Raw genomic sequence first — 22,778 nt, forward strand, 5'->3', positions numbered from 1 at the left:
AGATGGCAGCTTATGCTGCTCTGGTTTCTATTATGCAGATCATTCATGAGATCGACCATCATCCTTTCCCGCCTATTACTATGGACAAAAAACAAGTTGAATCTCTCACTGAAATCATTACGTTCTTGCAGGAATTTCTTGAAGGTTATAAGTCTCCGGTTGTTGGCAGCGATGAAGCAGATAAGTTGGAGATGCGCATCGCAGACACAGTTTATGCTGCTAAAGATGTGATCGAGTCTCACACCGTGGATCAAATTCTAAAAGTTGTTTCTGCGGATTTCTGTGCGAGCTTGCTGAAGGTGATAACTGACGGGAATTTGATGTTCAAGAAAGATGTGACGCAGCTCGATGCAGTCAAAGATCGGCTACAGACACAAGTCTTAGAATCTGTTGACTCCTCAACATCCGCAGAGTTGTATGAGAGTCTGGTGAAGGTGATAGAGAACATGGATTTGATCAAGAAAGAAGTGATGGGGATGGTTGCGGTGAAAGATCCGCTGCAGAGACGAGTCTCAGCCTCGATATCAGTTGCTGCTTCCTCGACGTCGAATAGTTCTTTGGCTTCTTCTCCATCAGGGCTGAAGAGCACAATCATGTTGTGCTTTGATGATGTCATGCTTCAACTCATGGAGAAGCTCATGTATGGACGACTCGGTCGCCAAGTCATCCCAATCGTGGGAATGGGAGGAATTGGTAAGACTACTCTTGCCACAAATGTTTATGAAAAAACAGTTGATAGTGGTCATTTTGATATTTATGCTTCGGTTACAATTTCACAAGAGTATAACACAAAAAACTTCTTTGTGAAATTCTATCTAAAGCCAATAAAGAAAGGAAGGAAAGGTTGAGTCAAATGAGAGAAGATGAAATAGGTCTATCACTCCACAAATGTTTAACACATAGAAGGTATCTAATTGTGTTGGATGATATGTGGAATATTGAGGTATGGGACAATCTACAACGCTATTTTCCCGATAATAGTAATGGTAGTCGGATAATGGTGACAACTAGGCTATCAAATTTGTGGTCGCCATCGGATAACAGTTACGGCATTGAAATGAAACTTTTGGATGAGGAAATAAGCTGGAATATGTTTTGCGAAATTGTGTTCGGGGGTAGAATTAATTGTCCTTTGGAATTGGAGAAAATTGGAAAGGAGATTGTAAAGAGTTGCAGAGGACTTCCGTTATCAATTGTTGTGATGGGAGGTATTTTGGAAAAAGTTGAACGAACAAATGAATGTTGGAAATCTGTTAGGAGAAGCTTAAATTCACTGGTGAATTCGGAGAATGACAAGCATTGCTTAAAAATACTGAAATTGAGCTATAACCATTTGCCAGTGTATCTTAAGCCTTGCTTTCTATATATGGGAATGTTTAAGGAGGATAGTAAAATTCATGTGTCGAAAGTCATCAAGCTATGGGTTTCTGAAGGATTTTTAAAATCAGTAAGTGGCAAGAGTTTGGAAACCATAGGAAAAGAGTACTTAAGTGAACTAGTTGATAGAAATCTACTTCTTGTTCATGAGTTTGGGAAAACTGGAAACGTGAAGTACTTGAAAATACATGATTTGTTTAGAGATCTTTGCTTGAGAGAAGGTCAAAAGGAGAGGTTTTATCATGTGGTAGGGAAACATAGTACTCAAGGCACGTGTGTCGAAAAACGTGTATTTGATCCGAGATGCACTTCAATGGAGAAAGTCCTTCATGCCATGAAATGGACATTGAGAGCATACGATGAAGAATTACAAAATTTGGGGCAAAATGGATGTAGCTACTGGGAATGGGAGACCCATGAGTTGTTGGAAAATCTTTGCTTGAGAGAAGATGAAAAAGAGACATTTTATGATGCAGTAGGGCAACATTGTCGTCAAGGCACGTATAGCCAACGCCATGTATTTACTACGGGAAGCACTTCAAAGGAGAAATACTTTGATGCCATGGAATGGACGTTGAGAGCGAGTGGTGATAATTTCTATCGAAGAGATAAGGATTCCCATAGAAATGGGTTTAAGTTGGATAATTTGAGGCTTTTTGTTGTTTATTCTAAAGGCCAATTTAACCAACTTCCTTCTTCTATCCATCTCTTTTGGAGCCTACAAACATTAATTGTAGATCAATGTTTTAAAGAGGATGTTGGTGCACCTGTTGAAATTTGGAACATGCCTCAACTTAGGCATGTCCATTTCAATGGCTATAGCTGGGGAGGAGATAACAAAGGAGCATTGTGCCTCCCAAATCCTCCGAGTGACAGCATTGTCATTATGGAGAATCTACAAACGCTCAAAGGAGTAAAGAATTTCAAGTGTGATGCAATGATGGTTCGTAGAGTCCCCAATATCAAGAAATTGGGACTCATTTATGACACGGATGGAGTAATCGAGTCTCTTGATAACATCGACCGTCTGCAAAAGCTGGAATCTCTTAGCTGCACACTGAATTTCTTTTTTCCTAGGGAGGGTTATTTTTATTTCCGTAAGCTTACCTTTCCACACTCTCTTAAGAAGCTAACTCTTGACATGTATGATGGTACAATGGAAGAGATATTTGAAAAGCTAAGTACACTACCCCTTCTTCAGAGGCTCAAGTTGTTCCGGGGAAGGTTTGGAACACACAAATGGGAAACAGTTGAAGGCCAATTCCAGAGTCTCAAAATTTTGTCACTTGTTCGTTGTTCCGGTTTGGAATGTTGGATGATGGAAAGATCTCACTTTCCAAGTCTTGAGCACCTTCATCTTCGCTCGACAGATTTGAATGAGATCCCTGCAGAACTTGGTGAAGTTCCGACACTGAAATCCGTGGCCTTGTTCCGACATCTGCGGTGAAGAGTGCAAAGAGAATGATAGAGGAACAAGAGGATTTACAAGGAGATGAACTCTCATTCAAAGTTGTGGTTATGCTAAGGGAGAAGAACGAAGAGCTGCGTAGCTTGGCAAGTCCCAACTTTCGAGTTATTAGCTAACCACTGACTACTGATGAGATCCCATATCATTGTCAATAATGGTTTGGATATCTTGTGTTGTATGTATTTCTCATGTTCCTGGTCCATGTGTGATGAAGATTCTTGTATGCATGTAAAATCTTACTTATTTTCTTGTATTGTTTGTGTTTTGCATGTTAGTATCCATATGTATTCTGAATATTCTAAAATATGTTGTATGAATGTAAAATCTGGAGTATTACTTTCGTGAATTTATCTTAAGATGTGAATTTGTGTAAATTATTGAAATAATGAGTATCAATTGTATGTCTATAATGCCCAATACACATTTTCTAGTTAATTGCAGCAGGCAAATTAACCATGGTTTGGACTGGTGACATTACATAGTAAGGTTCATAAGAAAGAGGTTGTACATATAACAAAAGAATTATGTAAATTTAAGTTCTTTACTTATCAACATATACACCCAAAATGCTTCCCTGCTGAGAAACATAAAGAATATTTCTAGCCTTCCAAGAAATCGCATTCGTGACTACAAATCTACTGTTTTGACAATTAAAAAAGAAAGCAAAAAAATGGAGCAAGCAAATACTACGAAGGCATTTACCTATCACGAACCGCGCACGTGCAGTCTAATTTACAGATTGTGAACAATTTTGGATCAGGAACTTCCATGAGATCTCATGGATGAGATTGATTGAGCTGAAACAGAAGCAGTTGGACTGTTGAGGTCGCGCTCCCTGTTGGAGTTCTTCGGTTGACCACTCAGCTTCTCTATCGCGTCTTGACAGACTTCGTTGAACCACTCATCTTCCGGAAGTACACTGCAAAACAGCAAAACCAGTCATTCTTATGCAAGCCAGACCATAGACGAGAACAAAAGAATCGAGTTTTTTTTGTACTCCTCTGTCCCACCATAGTTGATGACTCTATTCACTTTTTTGATCATCTCATTGTCGTTGAAAAGCTCAAGTTGTCTCATGGACACTTTACAATAGCAAAATGGGAAACAGTTGAAGGTCAGTTCCCGAGTCTCAAATATTTATCGCTTGCATGGTGTCGTCAACTGGAATGCTGGAAAATGGAGAGCTCCCACTTCCCGTGCCTCGAGCAGCTTCGTCTTTGTTATTTGGAAGATTTGAAGGAGATCCAGAACTTGGTGAAATTCCGACCCTGAAATATGTGGCATTGGAATACTGCAGCAAATCAGCGGTGAGGAGTGCGAAGAGAATGGTGGAGAAACAGGAGGCATCACAAGGAGAAGATGTATGCTTTAAAGTTGCAGTTCCATTTGGGAAAAGGATGATAAGGCAGGAGACCTGCGGAGGTCGGCAAAGCCCATCTTTCAAGTTACTAGACTCGAAAATACTTGTTTTTGATCGTCAATAATAGTACTTAAGATGTCACATGTTGTGTTGTTTGTGTTTTCCATGTTGTTGATGATGGGTTGTCTGCAAGGGAAGACTGCTAATTTATTATTGTTTCTATAATAAAAGTATTTATTCTTATAAACTTTTACATACTAGTACTTATTATCCTTAGTCTTGCAAGAGATTATCACTGGACTACTCTTCCCGAACTCTGTTTAACAATGCATTTTATCATTTTAGTTCGTCCGCACTTTCTGCTGCTCTGGTTTCTATTATGCAGATCATCCATCAGATCAAGCATCATCCTTTCGATCCCTTCAATTTCTGTGGACGGAAAACAGGTTGAATCTCTCGCCTTAACATAACTTTGAGGTCAAGTTGTAGACATGGCACCAAACATGTAATGCGCGTCCGAGATTTGGTAAATGGAGTTGTAGTAAAATTTGGCATGTCTTGACCTGAACATAAATGTGCATTGTCATCAATATATTATGGATCTAAAATATCTTACAGCTGTATTGAAACTGCTCGGAATTTAAAAAAGAATGCCTACTACATGATCAACAACAACCAATTTGAGCATCATTAATCATTGTTTATTATTGGATGCCTGTATTAATACACAAAAATCAACGTCAATCACCTACTCATCTATTTCATTTATTCAAGACTTTCATCAGCAGATATGGCAATGACCATATTATTGGTTTAATTTTTTTGAGATAGTTTAACTAACTAGGTAGAGTTTAGAGTTGACATTGTGTAGAAAAAAAATTGTGATCCCATCAAATTCTTGTCCAACATCATTCGATCATAGAAACTTTCTCTCGATTATAGATAATATCCAACGCCATCATTCCTATCCAATTTCTCTCGAAAAAAAAAGATTATATCAATGGCGGCTTATGCATCTCTGGTTTCTCTTATGCAGATTTTGGATCAGATCGAGAATCATCCTTCCCCTCCAATTTCTATGGACAGAAAGCAAGTTGAAACTCTGACTGAAATTGTTGTGTTTTTGCAGGAATTTCTTGAAGGTTATAAGTCTCCTTTTGCTGATGGAGACGAAGCAGATCCGTTGGAGATTCGCATCTCTGATGCAGTTTTTGCTGCTGAAGATGTCATTGAGTCTCATATTGTTGATCAAATTTGCCCTGCTTCCTCTGCAGTGGACTTGTACGAGACTTGGATGAATGTGATAAAAGACATGGATCTTATCAAGGAAGAACTGGTGGAGATCGTTGGTTCCAAAAAATCTGCAGACTTGTATACGGGTTTGGATAAGCTGACCAAACACATGGATTTGATCGAGAAAGAAGTGCTGCAGTTCATTGGTTCCTCAACATCTACAGACTTGTATGAAAGACTGGTGAAGGTGATAGAAGACATGGATTTGATCAATCAAAAAGTGATGAAGATAGTTAAATATCGTATATGAGCAGCACCAGACTTGTATGAGAGTCTGATGAAGATGATAGGAGACATAGATTTGATCAAGAAAGAAGTCATGGAGATCGTTGCATTCAAAGATCAGATACAAGTCTCCTCAACATCTGCAGACTTGTACAACAGTATGGAGAGTGTGATAGAAGACTTGGATTTAATCAAGAAGGAAGTGATGCTTGTCGAGATTGTTGAAGCCAAAGATCAGCCGCACAGACAAGTCTCGGCATGCTCAACATCTTTGAAAATGTTGAGTAACAATTCTTCGACATCTTCTCTCACGGATCTGAACAGCTCCACTATGGTGGGCTTTGATGACATCATGCTTCAGCTCATGGATAAGCTCACCAACAGTGAACTTGATCGCCAAGTCATCCCAATTATAGGAATGGGAGGAATTGGTAAGACCACACTTGCCATAAATGTTTATGAACATTCATTTATTAGTCATCATTTTGATATATGTGCTTGGGTTACCATTTCTCAACAATATAACATAGAAGAACTTCTTCATCAAATTTTATCCCAAGCCAATAAACAAGATTTGAGTCAAATGAGCGAAGAAGATGAAATAGGAGTAGCATTACACAAATGTTTATCATGTAGAAGGTATCTAATTGTGTTGGATGATATGTGGAGTATTAATGCATGGGAGGATATGCAACTCTATTTTCCTGATGATGGTCATAGTAGTCGGATAATGGTGACAACTAGGCTATCAAATTTGGGATCTAAGTTGAATAACAATTATGGTATACAAATGAAATTTTTGGATGAAGAAAGTAGCTGGAGTGTGTTTTCAAAAATTATGCTTTGGGGGAAAAGTTGTCCTTTGGAGTTGAAAGAAATTGGAAAGAAAATTGTAAAGAGTTGCAAATGACTTCCATTATCAATTATTGTAACAGGAGGTCTTTTGAAAAAACTAGAACCAACAAAAGAATGTTGGGAATCTATTAGAAGAAGCATTAATTCACTAGTGAATTTAGAGAATGATAGACATTGCTTAAAAATACTAAAATTGAGCTACTACCATTTGCCCGTTTATCTCAAGTCATGCTTTTTATATATGGGAACATATGAGGCGGATAGTAAAATTCAAGTATCAAGAGTCATCAAACTATGGGTTTCGGAAGGATTTCTAAAACCAATAAGGGGCAAGAGTTTGGAAAGAGTTGCAAAAGAATACTTGGATGAACTAGTTGACAGAAATCTAGTTCTTGTTCACGAGTTTGGTAAAACTGGAAACATGAAGTACTTAAAAATGCATGATTTGTTGAGAGACCTTTGCTTAAAAGAAGCTGAAAAGGAGAGGTTTTATCATGTAGTAGGGCAACATAGTACTCAAGGCATGTGTAGCCAACGCCGTGTAGTTATTTTACAAAGCACTTCAAAGGAGAAAGTAGTTGACGTCAGGAAATCTGTACCATATGCCCGTTCCTATAAAAGTGATCATGGAAGAGTTCAACCGTTGCCTCATTTAAAATTATTGAGGATATTGAAAGCATCTCACTTTGTAGAAGACAAATATTCCCCTGCAAAAATGTTAAATTTGCGGCTTCTAGATATTCATTATCTTGTTTACCGCCAACTTTCTTCTTCAATCAATCTTCTCTGGAGTATACAGACATTCATTGTTTCTCATTGTGGAAAAGAGAACAATGCACCAGTAGAAATTTGGAACATGTCTCAACTTAGGCATGTTTATATCTCAGTTCTAGACGGATATCATGGTAGAGGAGCATTGCATCTCCCAGATCCTCCGAGTGACAGCATTGTCATCATGGAGAATTTACAAACCCTCAAAGGAGTTAGGAATTTCAAGTGTGATGAGACGATGGTACGTAGAATTCCAAATATCAGGAAGCTGGGACTAATTGGGTCTCTTGATGATGTGGATGCTTCCATCCATAACATTCACTGTCTGCAAAAGCTTGAATCTCTTAGCTGTGAGCACTTCAACTGGCGGTATTTTTCGCGGAATATTACCTTTCCACACTCTCTTAAGAGTCTAACTCTTGGAACCTTATGTGGTAGAATGGAAGACGTAATGGAAAAGGTAAGTACATTGCCCCTTCTTCAAAAGCTCAAGTTGTCTTACGGAGATTTCACAACAGGAAAATGGGAAACAGTTGATGGCCAATTCCCCAGTCTCAAATATTTGTCACTTGCATGGTGTTATCGTTTGGAATGCTGGAGGACGGAGAGTTCCTCCCACTTCCCTTGTCTCGAGCACCTTCATCTTTCTTCTTTGGCAGAATTGAAGGAGATCCCTGCAGAACTTGGTGAGATTCCGACACTAAAATCTGTGGTGTTGTATGAGTGCAGCGAATCAGCGGTGAAGAGTGCAAAGAGAATGGTAGAGGAACAAGAGGAATTGCAAGGAGAAGAACATCTATCCTTTAAAGTTACAGTTAAACTCTGGAGAAGGAACGAAGAGCTTCATAGCTTGGCAAATCCGAATTTTCAAGTTACTAGCTAGCTACTGAGTACTCAACTTCTGACTCAGATCCCTTTTCATTGTCAATATCAGTTTGGATGTCTAGTGTTGTATAAGTTTTCCTGATACAGCAGTAGGGATACATCTTGAGTTACACAATCCTAGATCGGGACTAAAATGCCGGTTATGGCCATTGTTTAGATAGATGGCTTCTTCAGTGTGATCGTGTGATCTCCTAATAATTCCCACACACCAAATTATGAAAACATTCAGATTTAGATTTTGTTATGGAAACTCTTAATTATGTTGTATTCATTTAAAATCTTCTACTTTTGTGAATTTCCATAACCACGAATGAAGTAAAAACAAGGCACAAAAGAATGAGGTTGTACATCTAACACACTCAAAATGCTCCCCCTGTGAGAAACATAACGAATATTTCTAGCCTTCCATGAAATCGAATGTATGACTACAAATCTATTGTTTTAAACCATTAAAAGAGAAAACAAAAAAATGGAGCAAGCAAATACTACAAAGGAATTTACCTAACACAAACCGCGCATGTGCAGTCTAATGTACAGATTGTGTAACAATTTTGGATCAGGAACTTCCATGAGATCTCATGGATGAGATAGATTGTGCTGAAACTGAAGCAGTTGGACTGTTGACATCACTCCCCGTTGACGTTCTTCGGTTGACCACCCAGCTTCTATATCGCATCTTGACATACTCCGTTGATCCACTCATCTTCCGGAAGTACACCGCAAACAGAAAAAACCAGTCATGCTTATGCAAGCCAGACCATAGTTGAAAAACAGAAGAATCAAGTTTATTTTTATATTTTTTTATACATAACTCACAAATTAATATCTGTTACTCAATAAGAATTCAGGGTTATGTATTCAAAGATCAAGGATGCTCCCAGGAAATGTCAATATCATAGTGAATCTTTCCATAGAGTAGTTATTATTTTTCTTAAATGAAAAGTTCACAAATGGTCCAAACTTTAAAAAAGTTATGAATAAATTAAAGGTGCACAAACAAAAGACATTACTGTAATGCTAATTGTTTAAGCATTTCAACATCAAACATTGTTAAACAAGGCTCAAATAGTTAGTGGCAATAATTCATCCCTGACTCACCTTTCCCTTTTCCCCTGTTCTTCTTCCATATTCACAGAAGAGTGTATCAGTCGGAGATGGCTGCTTATGCTGCTCTGGTTTCTATTATGCAGATCATTCATGAGATCGAGCATCATCCTTTCCCGCCTATTACTATGGACAAAAAACAAGTTGAATCTCTCACTGAAATCATTACGTTCTTGCATAAATTTCTTGAAGGTTACAAGTCTCCCTTTGCTGACAGCGATGAAGCAGATCCGTTGGAGATGCGCATTGCAGATACAGTTTATGCTGCTAAAGATGTGATCGAATCTCACATCGTGGATCAAATTCTAAAAGTTGTTTCTGCGGATTTCTGTGCGAGCTTGCTGGAGGTGATAAATGGCAGGAATTTGATGATCAAGAAAGATGTGACGCAGGTCGATGCAGTCAAACATCAGCTACAGACGCAAGTCTTAGAATCCGTTGACTCCTCAACATCCGCAGATTTGTATGAGAGTCTTGTGAAGGTGATAGAGAACATGGATTTGATCAAGAAAGAAGTGATGGAGATGGCTGCAGTCAAAGATCTTCTGCAGAGACAAGTCTCGGCCTCCACATCAGTTGTTGCTTCTTCCTCAACATCGAACAATTCTTTGTCATCTTCTCTATCTAGGCTGCAGAGCACAATCATGGTGGGATGTGATGATGTGATGCTTCAGCTCATGGATAAGCTTACTGATGAACGCCTCGGTCGCCATGTCATCCCAATCTTTGGAATGGGAGGAATTGGTAAGACCACTCTTTGAAGATATGTTTATGCAAAACCACTTATTACTCATCATTTTGATGTATGTGCTTGGGTTACAATTTCTCAACAATATAACACAAAAGAACTTCTTTTTGAAATTCTGTCTCAAGCCAATAAAGAATGGAAGAAACAGTTGAGTCCAATGAGCGAAGATGAAATAGGATTAGCACTCCACAAACATTTATCATATAGGAGGTATCTAATTGTGTTGGATGACATGTGGAGTATTGAGGTATGGGAGAAGCTACAACTCTATTTACCCGACCATAGCAATGGTAGTCGTATAATGGTAACTACTAGGATAACAAATTTGTGGTCTTCATTGGATAACAATTATGGCATTGAAATGAAATTTTTGGATGAGGAAAGTAGCTGGAATATGTTCTGCATAATTGTGTTTGGGGGTAGAAGTTGTCCTTTAGAATTGGAGAAAATTGGAAAGAAGATTGTAAAGAGTTGTAGGGGACTTCCGTTATCAATTGTTGTGGTTGGAGGTGTTTTGGAAAAACTTGAACGAACAAATGAATGTTGGAAATCTATTAGGAGAAGCTTAAATTCAATAGTGAATTCGGAGAATGACATGCAATGCTTGAAAATACTAAAGTTGAGCTACAACCATTTGCCACTTTATCTTAAACCTTGCTTTCTATATATGGGAATATTCAAGGAGGATAGTGAAATTCAAGTCTCGAAACTAATCAAGCTATGGGTTTCTTAAGGATTTCTAAAACCAATAAGTGGCAAGAGTTTGGAGACACTAGCGAAAGAGTACTTAAGTGAACTAGTTAATAAAAATCTAATTCTTGTTCACAAGTTTGGAAAAACTGGAAACATGAAATACTTGAAAATCCATGATTTGCTTAGAGATGTTTGTATGAGAGAAGCTCAAAAGGAGAGGTTTTATCACGCGGTAGGGCAACATAGTACTCAAGGCACGTATATCAAAAAACGTGTATTTGTTCCGAGATGCACTTCAGTGGAGAAAGTCCGTCATGCCATGAAATGGACATTGAGAGCATACGATGCAGAGTTACCTAATTTGGGGCAAAATGGAAGGAACTACTGGAGATGGGAAATCCATGAGTTGTTGAGAAATCTTTGCTTGAGAGAAGCTGAAAAGGAGAGGTTTCATGATGTAGCAGGGCAACATAGTCCACAGGGCATGTGTAGCCAACACCATGTAGTTAATTCGGGAAGCACTTCAAATGAGAGATACATTGATGCCATGGAATGGACGTTGAGAGCGTGTGGTGATGATTTCTATCTTGGAAATATTTTTGAGTTGGATAATTTGAGGCTTCTTGTTATTTATTCTAAAGGGCACATGCACAACCAACTTCCTTCTTCAGTTAATCTCTTTTGGAGCCTTCACACATTAGTTGTTTATCAACATTATAACATGGATGTTCGTGCACCTGTTGAAATTTGGAACATGCCTCAACTTAGGCATGTTCACTTCAATGGCTTTAGCTGGGGAGGAGATTATAGAGGAGCTTTGTGTCTCCCAAATCCTCCGAGTGACAGCAGTGTCATCATGGAGAATCTACAAACGCTCAAAGGAGTAAAGAATTTCAAGTGTGATGAAATGATGATTCGTAGAGTCCCCAATATCAAGAAACTAGGACTCAATTGTGACCAAGATGGAGTAATTGAGTCTCTTGATAACATCGACCGTTTGCAAAAGCTGGAATCTCTTAGCTGCACACTGAATATCTTTCTTCCGGTGAAGGGTTATTTTTATTTCCGTAAGCTTACCTTTCCACACTCTCTTAAGAAGGTAACTCTTGATATGTGTAATGGTAAAATGGAAGAGATATTGGAAAAGCTAAGTACATTACCCCTTCTTCAGAGGCTCAAGTTGTTCCGGGGAAGGTTTGGAACACACAAATGGGAAACAGTTGAAGGCCAGTTCCAGAGTCTCAAAATTTTGTCACTTGCTCATTGTTCCGATTTGGAATATTGGGCGATGGAAAGCTCTCACTTCCCAAGTCTCGAGCACCTTCATCTTGTCTCGATATATTTAAATGAGATCCCTGCAGAACTTGGTGAAATTCCGACACTGAAATCCGTGGCCTTGGATTATTGCAGCGCATCAGCGGTGAAGAGTGCAAAGAGAATGACAGAGGAACAAGAGGAATTACAAGGAGATGAACTATCATTTAAAGTTGTGGTTAGGCTCAGGGAGATGAACGAAGAGCTGTATGGCCTGGCAAATCCCAACTTTCAAGTTACTGTATGCAGAAACTGACTTTTGATTGATTTAGATGTCTTTTTCTGTTGTTTTAAGTCTTCCATTCATTGCTAATAGCCAAGCATCATGTGTATGTTTATGAAGATTCTTAATTATGTGGAACTTGTATGAATCATTATATTAGTGAATTTCCGTAACCTCAATCTTAACTGAAAGCCATAAAATGACAGTCTCCGTGAGCCTCATTAAAATTTATATAAACGGTGAATAAGCATTTATTTATTGAATAAAAGTCTGATGTTCTCTTAAAGAAGAATACTTCTTGCATTTCGACTTGGTCTCAGTCAGCTCAAGTCACCATCATTTCATTTTCACCGCTCTTCTTTTATATTCTACCTACATTTTCAAAAAAACAAGAAAAAATCTCAATGGCAGCTTATGCAGCTCTTGTTTCTCTGATGCAGATTTTGGATCAGATCAGATTTCACAACAGGCAAATGGGAAACAGTTGAAGCCCGTTTCCTCAGACTCAAATATTTGTCACTTTCATGCCATGGTCAATTGGAATTCTGGATGATGGAGAGCTCCCACTTCCCATGCCTCGAGCAGATTTGAAGTTACCTGCTGAAATCTCTGGAGTTGATTCTGTGCACCAAATCAGCGGTGAAGAGTGCGAAGAGAATGGTAGAGGAACAAAGAGGAATTAAAAGGAGAAGAACAACTATCCTTTAACGTTGAAGTTAGACTCAATACGAGGAACAAAGAGGTGCAGAATGAATAGTGAGATCTCCTTTAAAGTTACTAGCAAATCCCAACTTTAAAGTTACTAGCTTCTGATAATAGTGAGATCTCCTTTATCGTGAATAATAGTTAAGTGTTCTTGTGTTGCAGAATGAATGCATGTAATGATGTAAAATCTAAAGTTTCAAGAGAGTTCTGCATAATTTGCAAAGGAAAGATGTTGTACATATAACACAAAAGAATTATGCAACTTTAATTCTGTACTTATCAACATATACGCTCAAAATGCTCCCCTGCTGAGAAACATAAAGAATATTTCTAGCTTTCCATGTGAAGTCTAATGTACAGATTGTGTAACAATTTTGGCTCAGGAACTTCCATGAGATCTTATGGATGAGATGGATTGTGCTGAAACTGAAGCAGTTGAACTGTTGAGATCACTCACCGTTGACGTTCTTCGGTTGACCACTCAGCTTCTCTATCGCGTCTTGACAGACTTCGTTGAACTACTCATCTTCCGGAAGTACACTGCAAACAGCAAAACCATTCATGCTTATGCAAGCCAGACCATATAGTTGTAAAACAGAAGTATAAAGTTTTTCTTAAATGAAAAGTTAACAAATGTCCAAACTTTAAAAAAGTTATGAATAAATTAAAGGTGCACAAACAAAAGACATTACTGTAATGCTAATTGTTTAAGCATTTCAACACCAAACATTGTTAAACCATACTCAAATAGTTAGTGGCAATAATTCATCCCTGACTCTCCTTTCCCTTTTCCCCTGTTCTTCTTCCATATTCACAGAAGAGTGTATCAGTTGGAGATGGCGGCTTATGCTGCTCTGGTTTCTATTATGCAGATCATTCATGAGATCGAGCATCATCCTTTCCCGCCTATTTCTATGGACAAAAAACAAGTTGAATCTCTCACTGAAATCATTACGTTCTTGCAGGAATTTCTTGAAGGTTATAAGTCTCCGGTTGTTGACAGCGATGAAGCAGATCCGTTGGAGATGCACATCGCAGACACAGTTTATGCTGCTAAAGATGTGATCGAGTCTCACACCGTGGATCAAATTCTAAAAGTTGTTTCTGCGGATTTCTGTGCGAGTTTGCTGAAGGTGATAAATGACGGGAATTTGATGTTCAAGAAAGATGTGACGCAGCTCGATGCAGTCAAAGATCGGCTACAGAAGCAAGTCTTAGAATCTGTCGAGTCCTCAACATCTACAGAGTTGTATGAGAGTCTGGTGAAGGTGATAGAGAACATGGATTTGATCAAGAAAGAAGTGATGGAGATCGTTGCAGTAGATCCGCTGCAGAGACAGGTCTCGGCCTCAACATCAGTTGCTGCTTCCTCAACATCGAACAATTCTTTGGCTTCTTCTCCATCTAGGCCGGAGAGCACAATCATGTTGGGCTTTGATGATGTCATGCTTCAACTCATGGAGAAGCTCATTTATGGACGACTCGGTCGCCAAGTCATCCCAATCGTAGGAATGGGAGGTATTGGAAAGACTACTCTGGCCACAAATGTTTATAAGAAAATTGTTGATAGTTATTATTTTGATATTTGTGCTTGGGTTACAATTTCACAAGAATATAACACAAAAGAACTTTTTTGTGAAATTCTATCCCAAACCAATGAACAAGGGAAGGAAAGGTTAAGTCAAATGAGAGAAGATGAAATAGGACAATCACTCCACAAATGTTTATCATATAGAAGGTATCTAATTGTGTTGGATGATATGTGGAGTATTGAGGCATGGGAGAAGCTACAACGCTATTTTCCCGATAATAGTAATGGTAGTCGGATAATGGTGACAACTAGGCTATCAAACTTGTGGTCTCCATCGGATAACAGTTACGGCATTGAAATGAAATTTATGGATGAGGAAAGTAGTTGGAATATATTCTGCAAAATTGTGTTTGGGGGTAGAATTAGTTGTCCTTTGGAATTGGAGAAAATTGGAAAGGAGATTGTAAAGAGTTGCAGAGGACTTCCGTTATCAATTGTTGTTATAGGAGGTATTTTGGAAAAACTTGAACGAACAAATGAATGTTGGAAATCTGTTAGGAGAAGCTTAAATTCACTGGTGAATGCGGAGAATGACAAGCAATGCTTGAATATACTGAGATTGAGCTACAGCCATTTGCCAGTTTATCTTAAGCCTTGCTTTCTGTATATGGGAACGTTTAAGGAGGATAGTGTAATTCAGGTCTCGAAAGTCATCAAGGTATGGGTTTCTGAAGGATTTCTAAAACCGGTAAGTGGCAAGAGTTTGGAAACACTAGCAAAAGAGTACTTAAGTGAACTAGTTGATAGAAATCTAATTCTTGTTCACAAGTTTGGGAAAACCGGAAACATGAAGTACTTGAAAATGCATGATTTGGTGAGAGATCTTTGCTTGAGAGAAGCTGAAAAGGAGAAGTTTTATCATTTGGTAGGGCAACATAGTGCTCAAGGCATGTATGTTGAAAAACGTGTATTTGTTCCGAGATGCACTTCAATGGAGAAAGCCCTTCATGCCATGAAATGGACATTGAGAGCATGTGATGAAAAATTACCAAATTTGGGGCAAAATGGATGTAGCAGCTACTGGGAATGGGAGACCCATGAGTTGTTGAAAAACCTTTGCTTGAGAGAAGCTGAAAAGGAGACATTTTATGACGTAGTAGGACAACATTGTCCTCAAGGCATGTGTAGCCAACACCATGTGTTTACTATGGGAAGCACTTCAAAGGATAAATACTTTGATGCCATGGAATGGACGTCGAGAGCAAGTGGTGATAATTACAATCGAAGAGATAAGGATTTCCATAGAATTATGTTTGAGTTGGATAATTTGAGGCTTCTTGTTGTTTATTCTCAAGGCCTGGTGCACAACCAACTTCCTTCTTCAGTCAATCTCTTTTGGAGCCTACAGACATTAATTGTCCATTGCCATTATGACGGGAATGTTCGTGCACCTGTTGAAATTTGGAACATGCCTCAACTTAGGCATGTCCATTTCATTGACTCTAGCTGGGGAGAAGAAAATAGAGGAGCATTGTACCTCCCAAATCCTCCGATTGACAGCATTGTTATCATGGAGAATCTACAAACGCTCAAAGGAGTAATGAATTTCAAGTGTGATCAAATGATGGTTCGTAGAGTCCCCAATATCAAGAAATTGGGACTCATTTACGACCAAGATGGAGTAATTGAGTCTCTTGATAACATCGACCGTTTGCAAAAGCTGGAATCTCTTAGCTGCACACTGAATATCTTTCTTCCGGGGAAGGGTTATTTTTATTTCCGTAAGCTTACCTTTCCACACTCTCTTAAGAAGCTAACTCTTGACATGTATGATGGTACAATGGAAGAGATATTTGAAAAGCTAGGTACACTACCCCTTCTTCAGAGGCTCAAGTTGTTCCGGGGAAGGTTTGGAACTCACAAATGGGAAACAGTTGAAGGCCGGTTCCAGAGTCTCAAAATTTTGTCACTTGCACGTTGTTACGGTTTGGAATGTTGGACGATGGAAAGCTCTCACTTCCCAAGTCTCGAGCACCTTCATCTTCGCTTGATGGATTTAAATGAGATCCCTGCAGAACTTGGTGAAATTCCGACGCTGAAATCCATGACCTTGGAATATTGCAGCACATCAGCGGTGAAGAGTGCAAAGAGAATGATAGAGGAACAAGAGGATTTACAAGGAGATGAACTATCATTTAAAGTTGTGGTTACGCTCAGGGAGAAGAACGAAGAGCTGCAGAGCTTGGAAAATCCCAACTTTCGAGTTTATTAGCTACTGACTACTGATGAGATCCCATTTCATTGTCAATAATGGTTTGGATATCTTGTGTTGTATATGTATTTCTCATGTTGCTGGTCCATGAGTGATGAAGATTCTTGTATGCATGTAAAATCTTACTTATTTTCTTGTATTTTTTGTGTTTTGCATGTTAGTATCCATATGTATTCTGAGTATTCTAAAATATGTTGTATGAATGTAAAATCTGGAGTATTACTTTCGTGAATTTATCTTAAGATGTGAATTTGTGTAAATTATTGAAATAATGTGTATCAATTGTATGTCTATAATGCCCAATACACATTTTCTAGTTAATTGCAGCAGGCAAATTAACCATAGTTTGGACTGGTGACATTAAATAGTAAGGTTCATAAGAAAGAGGTTGTACATATAACACAAAAGAATTATGCAAATTCAAGTTCTGTACTCATCAACATATACACCCAAAATGCTTCCCTGCTGAGAAACATAAAGAATATTTCTAGCCTTCCAAGAAATCACATTCATGACTACAAATCTACTGTTTTGACCATTAAAAAAGAAAACAAAAAAATGGAGCAAGCAAAATACTACGAAGGCACTTACCTATCACGAACCGTGCACGTGCAGTCTAATGTACAGATTGTGTAACAATTTTGGCTCAGGAACTTCCATGAGATCTCATGGATGAGATAGATTGAGCTGAAACAGAAGCAGTTGGACTGTTGAGGTCGCGCTCCCTGTTGGAGTTCTTCGGTTGACCACTCAGCTTCTCTATCGCGTCTTGACAGACTTCGTTGAACCATTCATCTTCCGGAAGTACACTGCAAACAGCAAAACCAGTCATGCTTATGCAAGCCAGACCACAGACGAGAACAAAAGAATCGAGTTTTGTATACCCCTCTGTCCCACCATAGTTGATGACTCTATTCCTTTTTTGATAATCATTGTCGTTGAGTCATTTTTCTTTATGACAATAATAACACATTTAATCTTTTTTGCTTTATATTTTCTCCTACTTTACTCTCTCTCCAATTATCATATGGTCATTAACTTAATTCACAAAATAAATAATGACAAGAAGCTCAACTGAATATGAACATGAGAAAAGAGTTATGGGAAATTACCTATACGGATCCATGCCAGTTGACGAAAATGCAGTGATTGCTTTATTTATAATATCATTCACCACGCGATGCAAGTTCCTGGACAGGTAGCGGCCTTGCGAGGCGAAACACATGACGAATTTCATATCCAGATAGAACTGCAAGAATTAAGAGAGTAAATACACAGACAATGTCATGGAAAATGGAAGCAATCACAGAGCTGATATCAGATCTCCCAACCTGCTGTAGACCGAGATCACCCAATGGCCTAGGTCCTTCCTCAATGTCTTCCCAAAACGTTTGATCTTCTGAAAGCCATAAAATGACAGTCTCCGTGAGCCTCATTAATAGCAATGTGGCAAATCTCTCGCGGCCTACGAACATATCTGCTGCTATACTAGCCATCCTATTCAACTTTGCATATAGATCCTGGAAGCATAGAGTAAAGAATAAAGAATTCAATATATGAATGTGCAGCTCTATATTAACACCTCTATGCAAACAGTTTATCGAGATAGGGAAGCCAACTGATCAACTTGAACATGTAAAGTATACCTGAAATAATGGAGTAGGGATCCACTCAATTTCGTCTGGGTTCCCATTCATATTTATGTATGTCCCTGCAGTCAGATAGCTGTCACCTTCTTCCGTGAAAATAAGTTCTAGAGCATGTTGGCGGCAGAAACTATCTTTCAATCTATCCACACAAGCCACAAGGCGCCTCCTCCATTCCCTTTGCTCGGGATTACGGTTTTGGCGGTCCATGGGCCTTCTACGAGCATCATTAGCCTGAGTTAGTGGGGCAAGCTTCATTGCTGCACGAGGCAATAGCTCCTCAGCGAGTAAGGATGCATTGGCAAGCAATGCTATTTGTTGTGATTCGGTTTCAGCCATTCGAACAATTTTATTTCCTGAACCCTCAAAATCTGCCTCTTCATCCATTGAAGCAGGTAAGGCTTTTATGAGCATACTTACATACGAATTGAACACCTGGAACAAGCCATCCAGTGTTCTACTTCCTAACTGCATGCTTAATAGGGGACCTACATCTTCAAAGAAATCCTACACAAAACACCATAACTAAAATCAAGGTTTGCACCATCACAGAAAAATATCTTGAAGAAGAGAGCTATTGAAGATAGTTTGTTGGCAAAAGTATTGAGTGCACAAGAAATAATACATGAAGTTGCCAACACACCCTTTCAAGAAAGTTTTGAAACCAGAAAAGAAAACGAAAATGGAACAATGGTTGTGAATAAGCAAGCCATCCTAAAACATGGACTGACAGATGACAAAATCTAATAAAATTTACCTGGACCATTGTATTGAAACGGTGAGCACTACTTGAAAGTTTGTGCTGATGTGCTGATGCACTACCAGAAACGGCTGCATTGGTTCTTCCGGATAAACGCACAGAGCTAGGAGGATATGTGAGCTCCCAATCATCAGCAGCTGCTAAAGCAGCTGTACTCTCTTCAATTCGCTTCAAATTAGCATCCAGAGCTTGCTCAACGCTGGGTCTGAAAAGCTTTATAAGAACAGGGCAAAGAGCAAGACCACGAGCTTCCAATAAGGAACAGTGGCCTAATGCTATTTGAACACATTCTGCAGCAGATCTCAATCCTCCAGCAGCCGCAGATGAAGCTAGTGCATGTCTTTTGACAAGAAGTGCATAAGCTTCTGTCTGTTTTGTGGCCCACATGACAAGTTCAGATGTATAAGCCTTCTCCTTGCCAAAAATAGCCTCGGAATCACTTGCAGCTTGAGCAATGGCAGAGAATACAAGCTGTGAAAGAGCTGCTGTATATGCTCCACCATATGATGTGCTTGATGGGCGGAGACTTTGCATGTTGTATTGATACCTCTGATAATGAGCATTAAGGAGTAAACTATGAGCACGCGGACCATCACCAAGCTTTTTTAGAGCAGAGATTGATGCACGAAGCTCCGAACCACGCGTGGAAGGTTGGCAGGCAGCTTCAGCAAGCTGATCAGCTAACCTTTGTCTACGTTCAGTTATAGAAGTCTGAAGTGACTGAAGCATGACGGGAGACAGAGTCTTCTTTTCTTTTGCTTCTGCCACAATCCGCTCACCTTCATCAAGGTTGGCTAAAGCTTCATCAATCCTTCTTTCAGCTAACAATACATCAAGGAAATCAGGAAACTCTGTTGACCATTTCTCTAACTCAGAAGGCTCTCCTACTCCGTCGTTCCCAGTTGTCACTGAACCATCCGGAACAGAGTCAGACGAAGAGTCAATATGAACTCCCTCAGCTAGATTATGAATCAGTGTTGCCTGAGTGGACAGCAAGTTTCTCATTGATGAAAGTTCGCCCTCTAAGTCTGATATCTCTTTGGAAGTACTACAGTTTTTATAAAAAGATACTATTAGATTACAATGTTGAATATCCATTCAGCAGAAGGCACTCAATAGTAAGACAATCTGGATGCACGCTATTATTATAGAAAAGTGTCCAGATCAAGAGGAACACAGGAAAGAACCCCAGGAGTCCTCTATTTTTCACGTCATCAATGACGAGGTTGGCAGCCATTTGTTGGTATGAGCATGCTGCATGCAGCAGCTCTTGACCACTTGCTGGACAACATTTTGATTTTGTTTTAAGAAAGTTCCAATACCTAAATAATATCTATCTGCTTAGCTATTAGCTATCCAAATAAAGAGGTAGTTCCAAAGCTTAGGCCTTTCAATGGCTTTATTCCAGTTGAAGTCTAAGGATCATACTTCTATACAAAAACAAGACTAAAGGCAGAGCGGAGACATTGTTACAACAACCCTGACATAACCACAAAGAACTCACCGAATAAAAGCTGTATAGTTCGCATAAACACTTCGACGCATTTCTTCAGCCGAAGCTCTTTTCAGATCAACAAGATATGAGCACAATTGTCTAATTTCCTGCAAAAAATGCTCAAACTGTTATTTTCAACACAACCACACATTTCCTAATGAAGCCTGAAAGAACAAAATCAAAATCTGAGCATCAAGTTGATCAAGGAGGGGTTCGCTACTTTAGGCTACTTCACATGAAAATGAACTGTGATGATCAGTCGGGTGTGAAGGCAGTTAGTAAGAGACATAAATCAATATAAAATAAAACTGGTATAGGTCCTATAGGAAGCATAATGTATTGGAGGTGATTAAAGCTTTATTCCTATCAGATTGTTCTCTTTAACTGAATTAAGATTCTCTTATCTGCCCACCACAATTGCTCATTTTCCTTTACCTATTTTTAGTAAGAGCAAACAACACACAATTTCACATTCCAGATAGGGGAAAATATATTGAAACAATCATTCCTATTTTCTGGTATGTTTGCGAAATTTCATCTACATCAAAACAAAAGCAACAAAAAAAAAAAACAAAATGTCAAGTATATTATGTTTCCCATAGAACCAAATGAAATAAGCTATTAATACCAAATTTTGAGATCATAATAACATGAAGTAAAACCTTATTCTCTGATCATAACCGAGAAATATGAAACTAATCCTTCAACTGCAATGCTAAATTAACAAGAGAAGAAACACCTAAAAATATGAAAATGTCTTCCTTAATCATTAACCAATGATTATCAAACGATTGCTATCATATTTTCCCAAACAAATTAAAATCCAAAACAGGAGTTTTCCGTTTCCCCAACCAGTCCATCAATAAAAACAACAAAAAATCCCCACACACCTTTTCGCTAAGCGAGTGGCACTTGGACTGCACAAAACCATCGGCATCGAAGTTATCAGACTTGAAAACTTTCAGATTTTCCTCAAATTTCACCCCTCCGTCTTTGGCATTTCCCTTCGCTGAAGCTCCCGCGTGCGCCGCTCTAGACCGAGTCGATTTCGCCGAAGCCATCGCTAAACAGACTTGCTCAAACACGAATTAACCGAGCCTAAACTAAACCAATCGGCTGAAATAAGCTGAGTAAAAGCGGATTCGCCAATTCGGCGGCTCCGATCCGGCAGCTGCTGCTCCGATCCGAAACTGGTGAGAAATCAAGAGATGGAGAGTGTATAGATGAGATTAGGGATTGAATTCGCCATTGAAATTGGGAGGTTTAGTGGAGTTGGTTTTGGTTGGCGGAATGTTTTGGTGGCGACCCAAAGCGAGTTTGTTCGTTTGTTGGGCTGTCGAAGAAACAGCTCTTACTTTTCTTTGAATTAAAAAATACATAAAAAAAATATTTTCTTAATTACTATTGATTGATTCAATTTTATGATTAATATTTCCACAGATTTTCAAAACTCACACTATTGATTGATCCAATTTTATGATTAATTTTTCCACTGATTTTGAAACTCACAAATGCAATTTTTATAGTTTATCGCTAGACATGCCCACGGTTCATGAACAGGTTCGGAACCGCCAGTTCCGGTTTTAGGAAATGTGGAACCGAAACCGAACCGTGAGGCTATTTCACGTTTTTGGTTTCGGTTCGAAAACTGGCGGTTCCGATTCCGGTTTCGAACCGCCGGTTTTCAGACAGTTTTTTACGGTTTTGGCTCGGTTTCACGATTTTCCGGCGGTTTTTCGCGGTTCCGTCACGGTTTCGGTTCCGAAATTTTGGAACCTGAATCGAACCACGGTTCCAAAAGTGACGGTTACGGTTTCGGTTCGGTTTAAATCTCACGGTTCCGATTCGGAACCGGAACCGCCAGTTACAGTTTCACGGTTAACCGCCTGAACCGAAAACCTTGGGCATCTTATCCTCGTCATATTTTCCTCATTATTCAAAAAAATGATGAATCTATCATATTATATTATAGTAAATATTGACTCTATCTCATCATGTCTTGCACAATTTTGTAGGTATATTCTTAATTTTGTCAAACCCTTCTTCAAAATCA

The 22,778-nt window shown here is 38.9% G+C and overlaps 4 protein-coding genes across 6 annotated transcripts; 3 read left to right on the forward strand and 1 right to left on the reverse strand.

Moving 5' to 3' along the window:
- Positions 1-997: 997 nt before the first annotated feature.
- On the forward strand, positions 998-2,824 carry LOC125207036 (putative late blight resistance protein homolog R1A-10). Its single transcript, XM_048106244.2, has one exon. The coding sequence runs from the start codon at positions 998-1,000 to the stop codon at positions 2,822-2,824; it is 1,827 nt and encodes a 608-aa protein (XP_047962201.2).
- A 575-nt stretch (positions 2,825-3,399) lies between these two features.
- On the reverse strand, positions 3,400-22,061 carry LOC125207570 (exocyst complex component EXO84B). 2 transcript variants are annotated; one of them, XM_089061842.1, is made up of 7 exons: positions 21,616-22,061; positions 20,735-20,832; positions 19,228-20,278; positions 18,471-18,977; positions 18,156-18,344; positions 17,937-18,073; positions 3,400-3,764 (listed from the first exon to the last, which is right to left on the reverse strand). In XM_089061842.1, exons 1-7 carry the CDS (start codon positions 21,784-21,786, stop codon positions 3,602-3,604), a joined length of 2,316 nt encoding a protein of 771 aa, XP_088917968.1. In that variant the 5' UTR covers positions 21,787-22,061; the 3' UTR covers positions 3,400-3,601. The 2 variants fall into 2 exon arrangements, with proteins under 2 accessions (XP_088917968.1, XP_047962927.2); XM_048106970.2 differs by lacking the exon at positions 3,400-3,764 and adding an exon at positions 17,193-17,633 and having other exon boundaries at positions 21,616-22,059.
- On the forward strand, positions 5,028-6,216 carry LOC148924118 (uncharacterized). Its single transcript, XM_089062100.1, has one exon. The coding sequence runs from the start codon at positions 5,206-5,208 to the stop codon at positions 5,746-5,748; it is 543 nt and encodes a 180-aa protein (XP_088918226.1). The 5' UTR covers positions 5,028-5,205; the 3' UTR covers positions 5,749-6,216.
- Positions 9,292-17,034, forward strand: LOC125207040 (putative late blight resistance protein homolog R1A-3). Of its 2 annotated transcripts, XM_089062001.1 has the most exons (3): positions 9,292-10,082; positions 12,757-13,058; positions 13,405-17,034. In XM_089062001.1, the coding sequence occupies exon 3, from the start codon at positions 13,858-13,860 to the stop codon at positions 16,822-16,824; it is 2,967 nt and encodes a 988-aa protein (XP_088918127.1). In that variant the 5' UTR covers positions 9,292-10,082; positions 12,757-13,058; positions 13,405-13,857; the 3' UTR covers positions 16,825-17,034. The 2 variants fall into 2 exon arrangements, with proteins under 2 accessions (XP_088918127.1, XP_088918126.1); XM_089062000.1 differs by lacking the exon at positions 9,292-10,082 and adding an exon at positions 12,207-12,334 and having other exon boundaries at positions 12,757-17,034.
- Positions 22,062-22,778: the final 717 nt, after the last annotated feature.

The sequence above is a fragment of the Salvia hispanica genome, chromosome 6 (assembly GCF_029641045.1).
Source record: "Salvia hispanica isolate PSC_SH4W2 chromosome 6, Shi_PSC_v1, whole genome shotgun sequence".
Lineage (NCBI taxonomy): Eukaryota > Viridiplantae > Streptophyta > Magnoliopsida > Lamiales > Lamiaceae > Salvia > Salvia hispanica.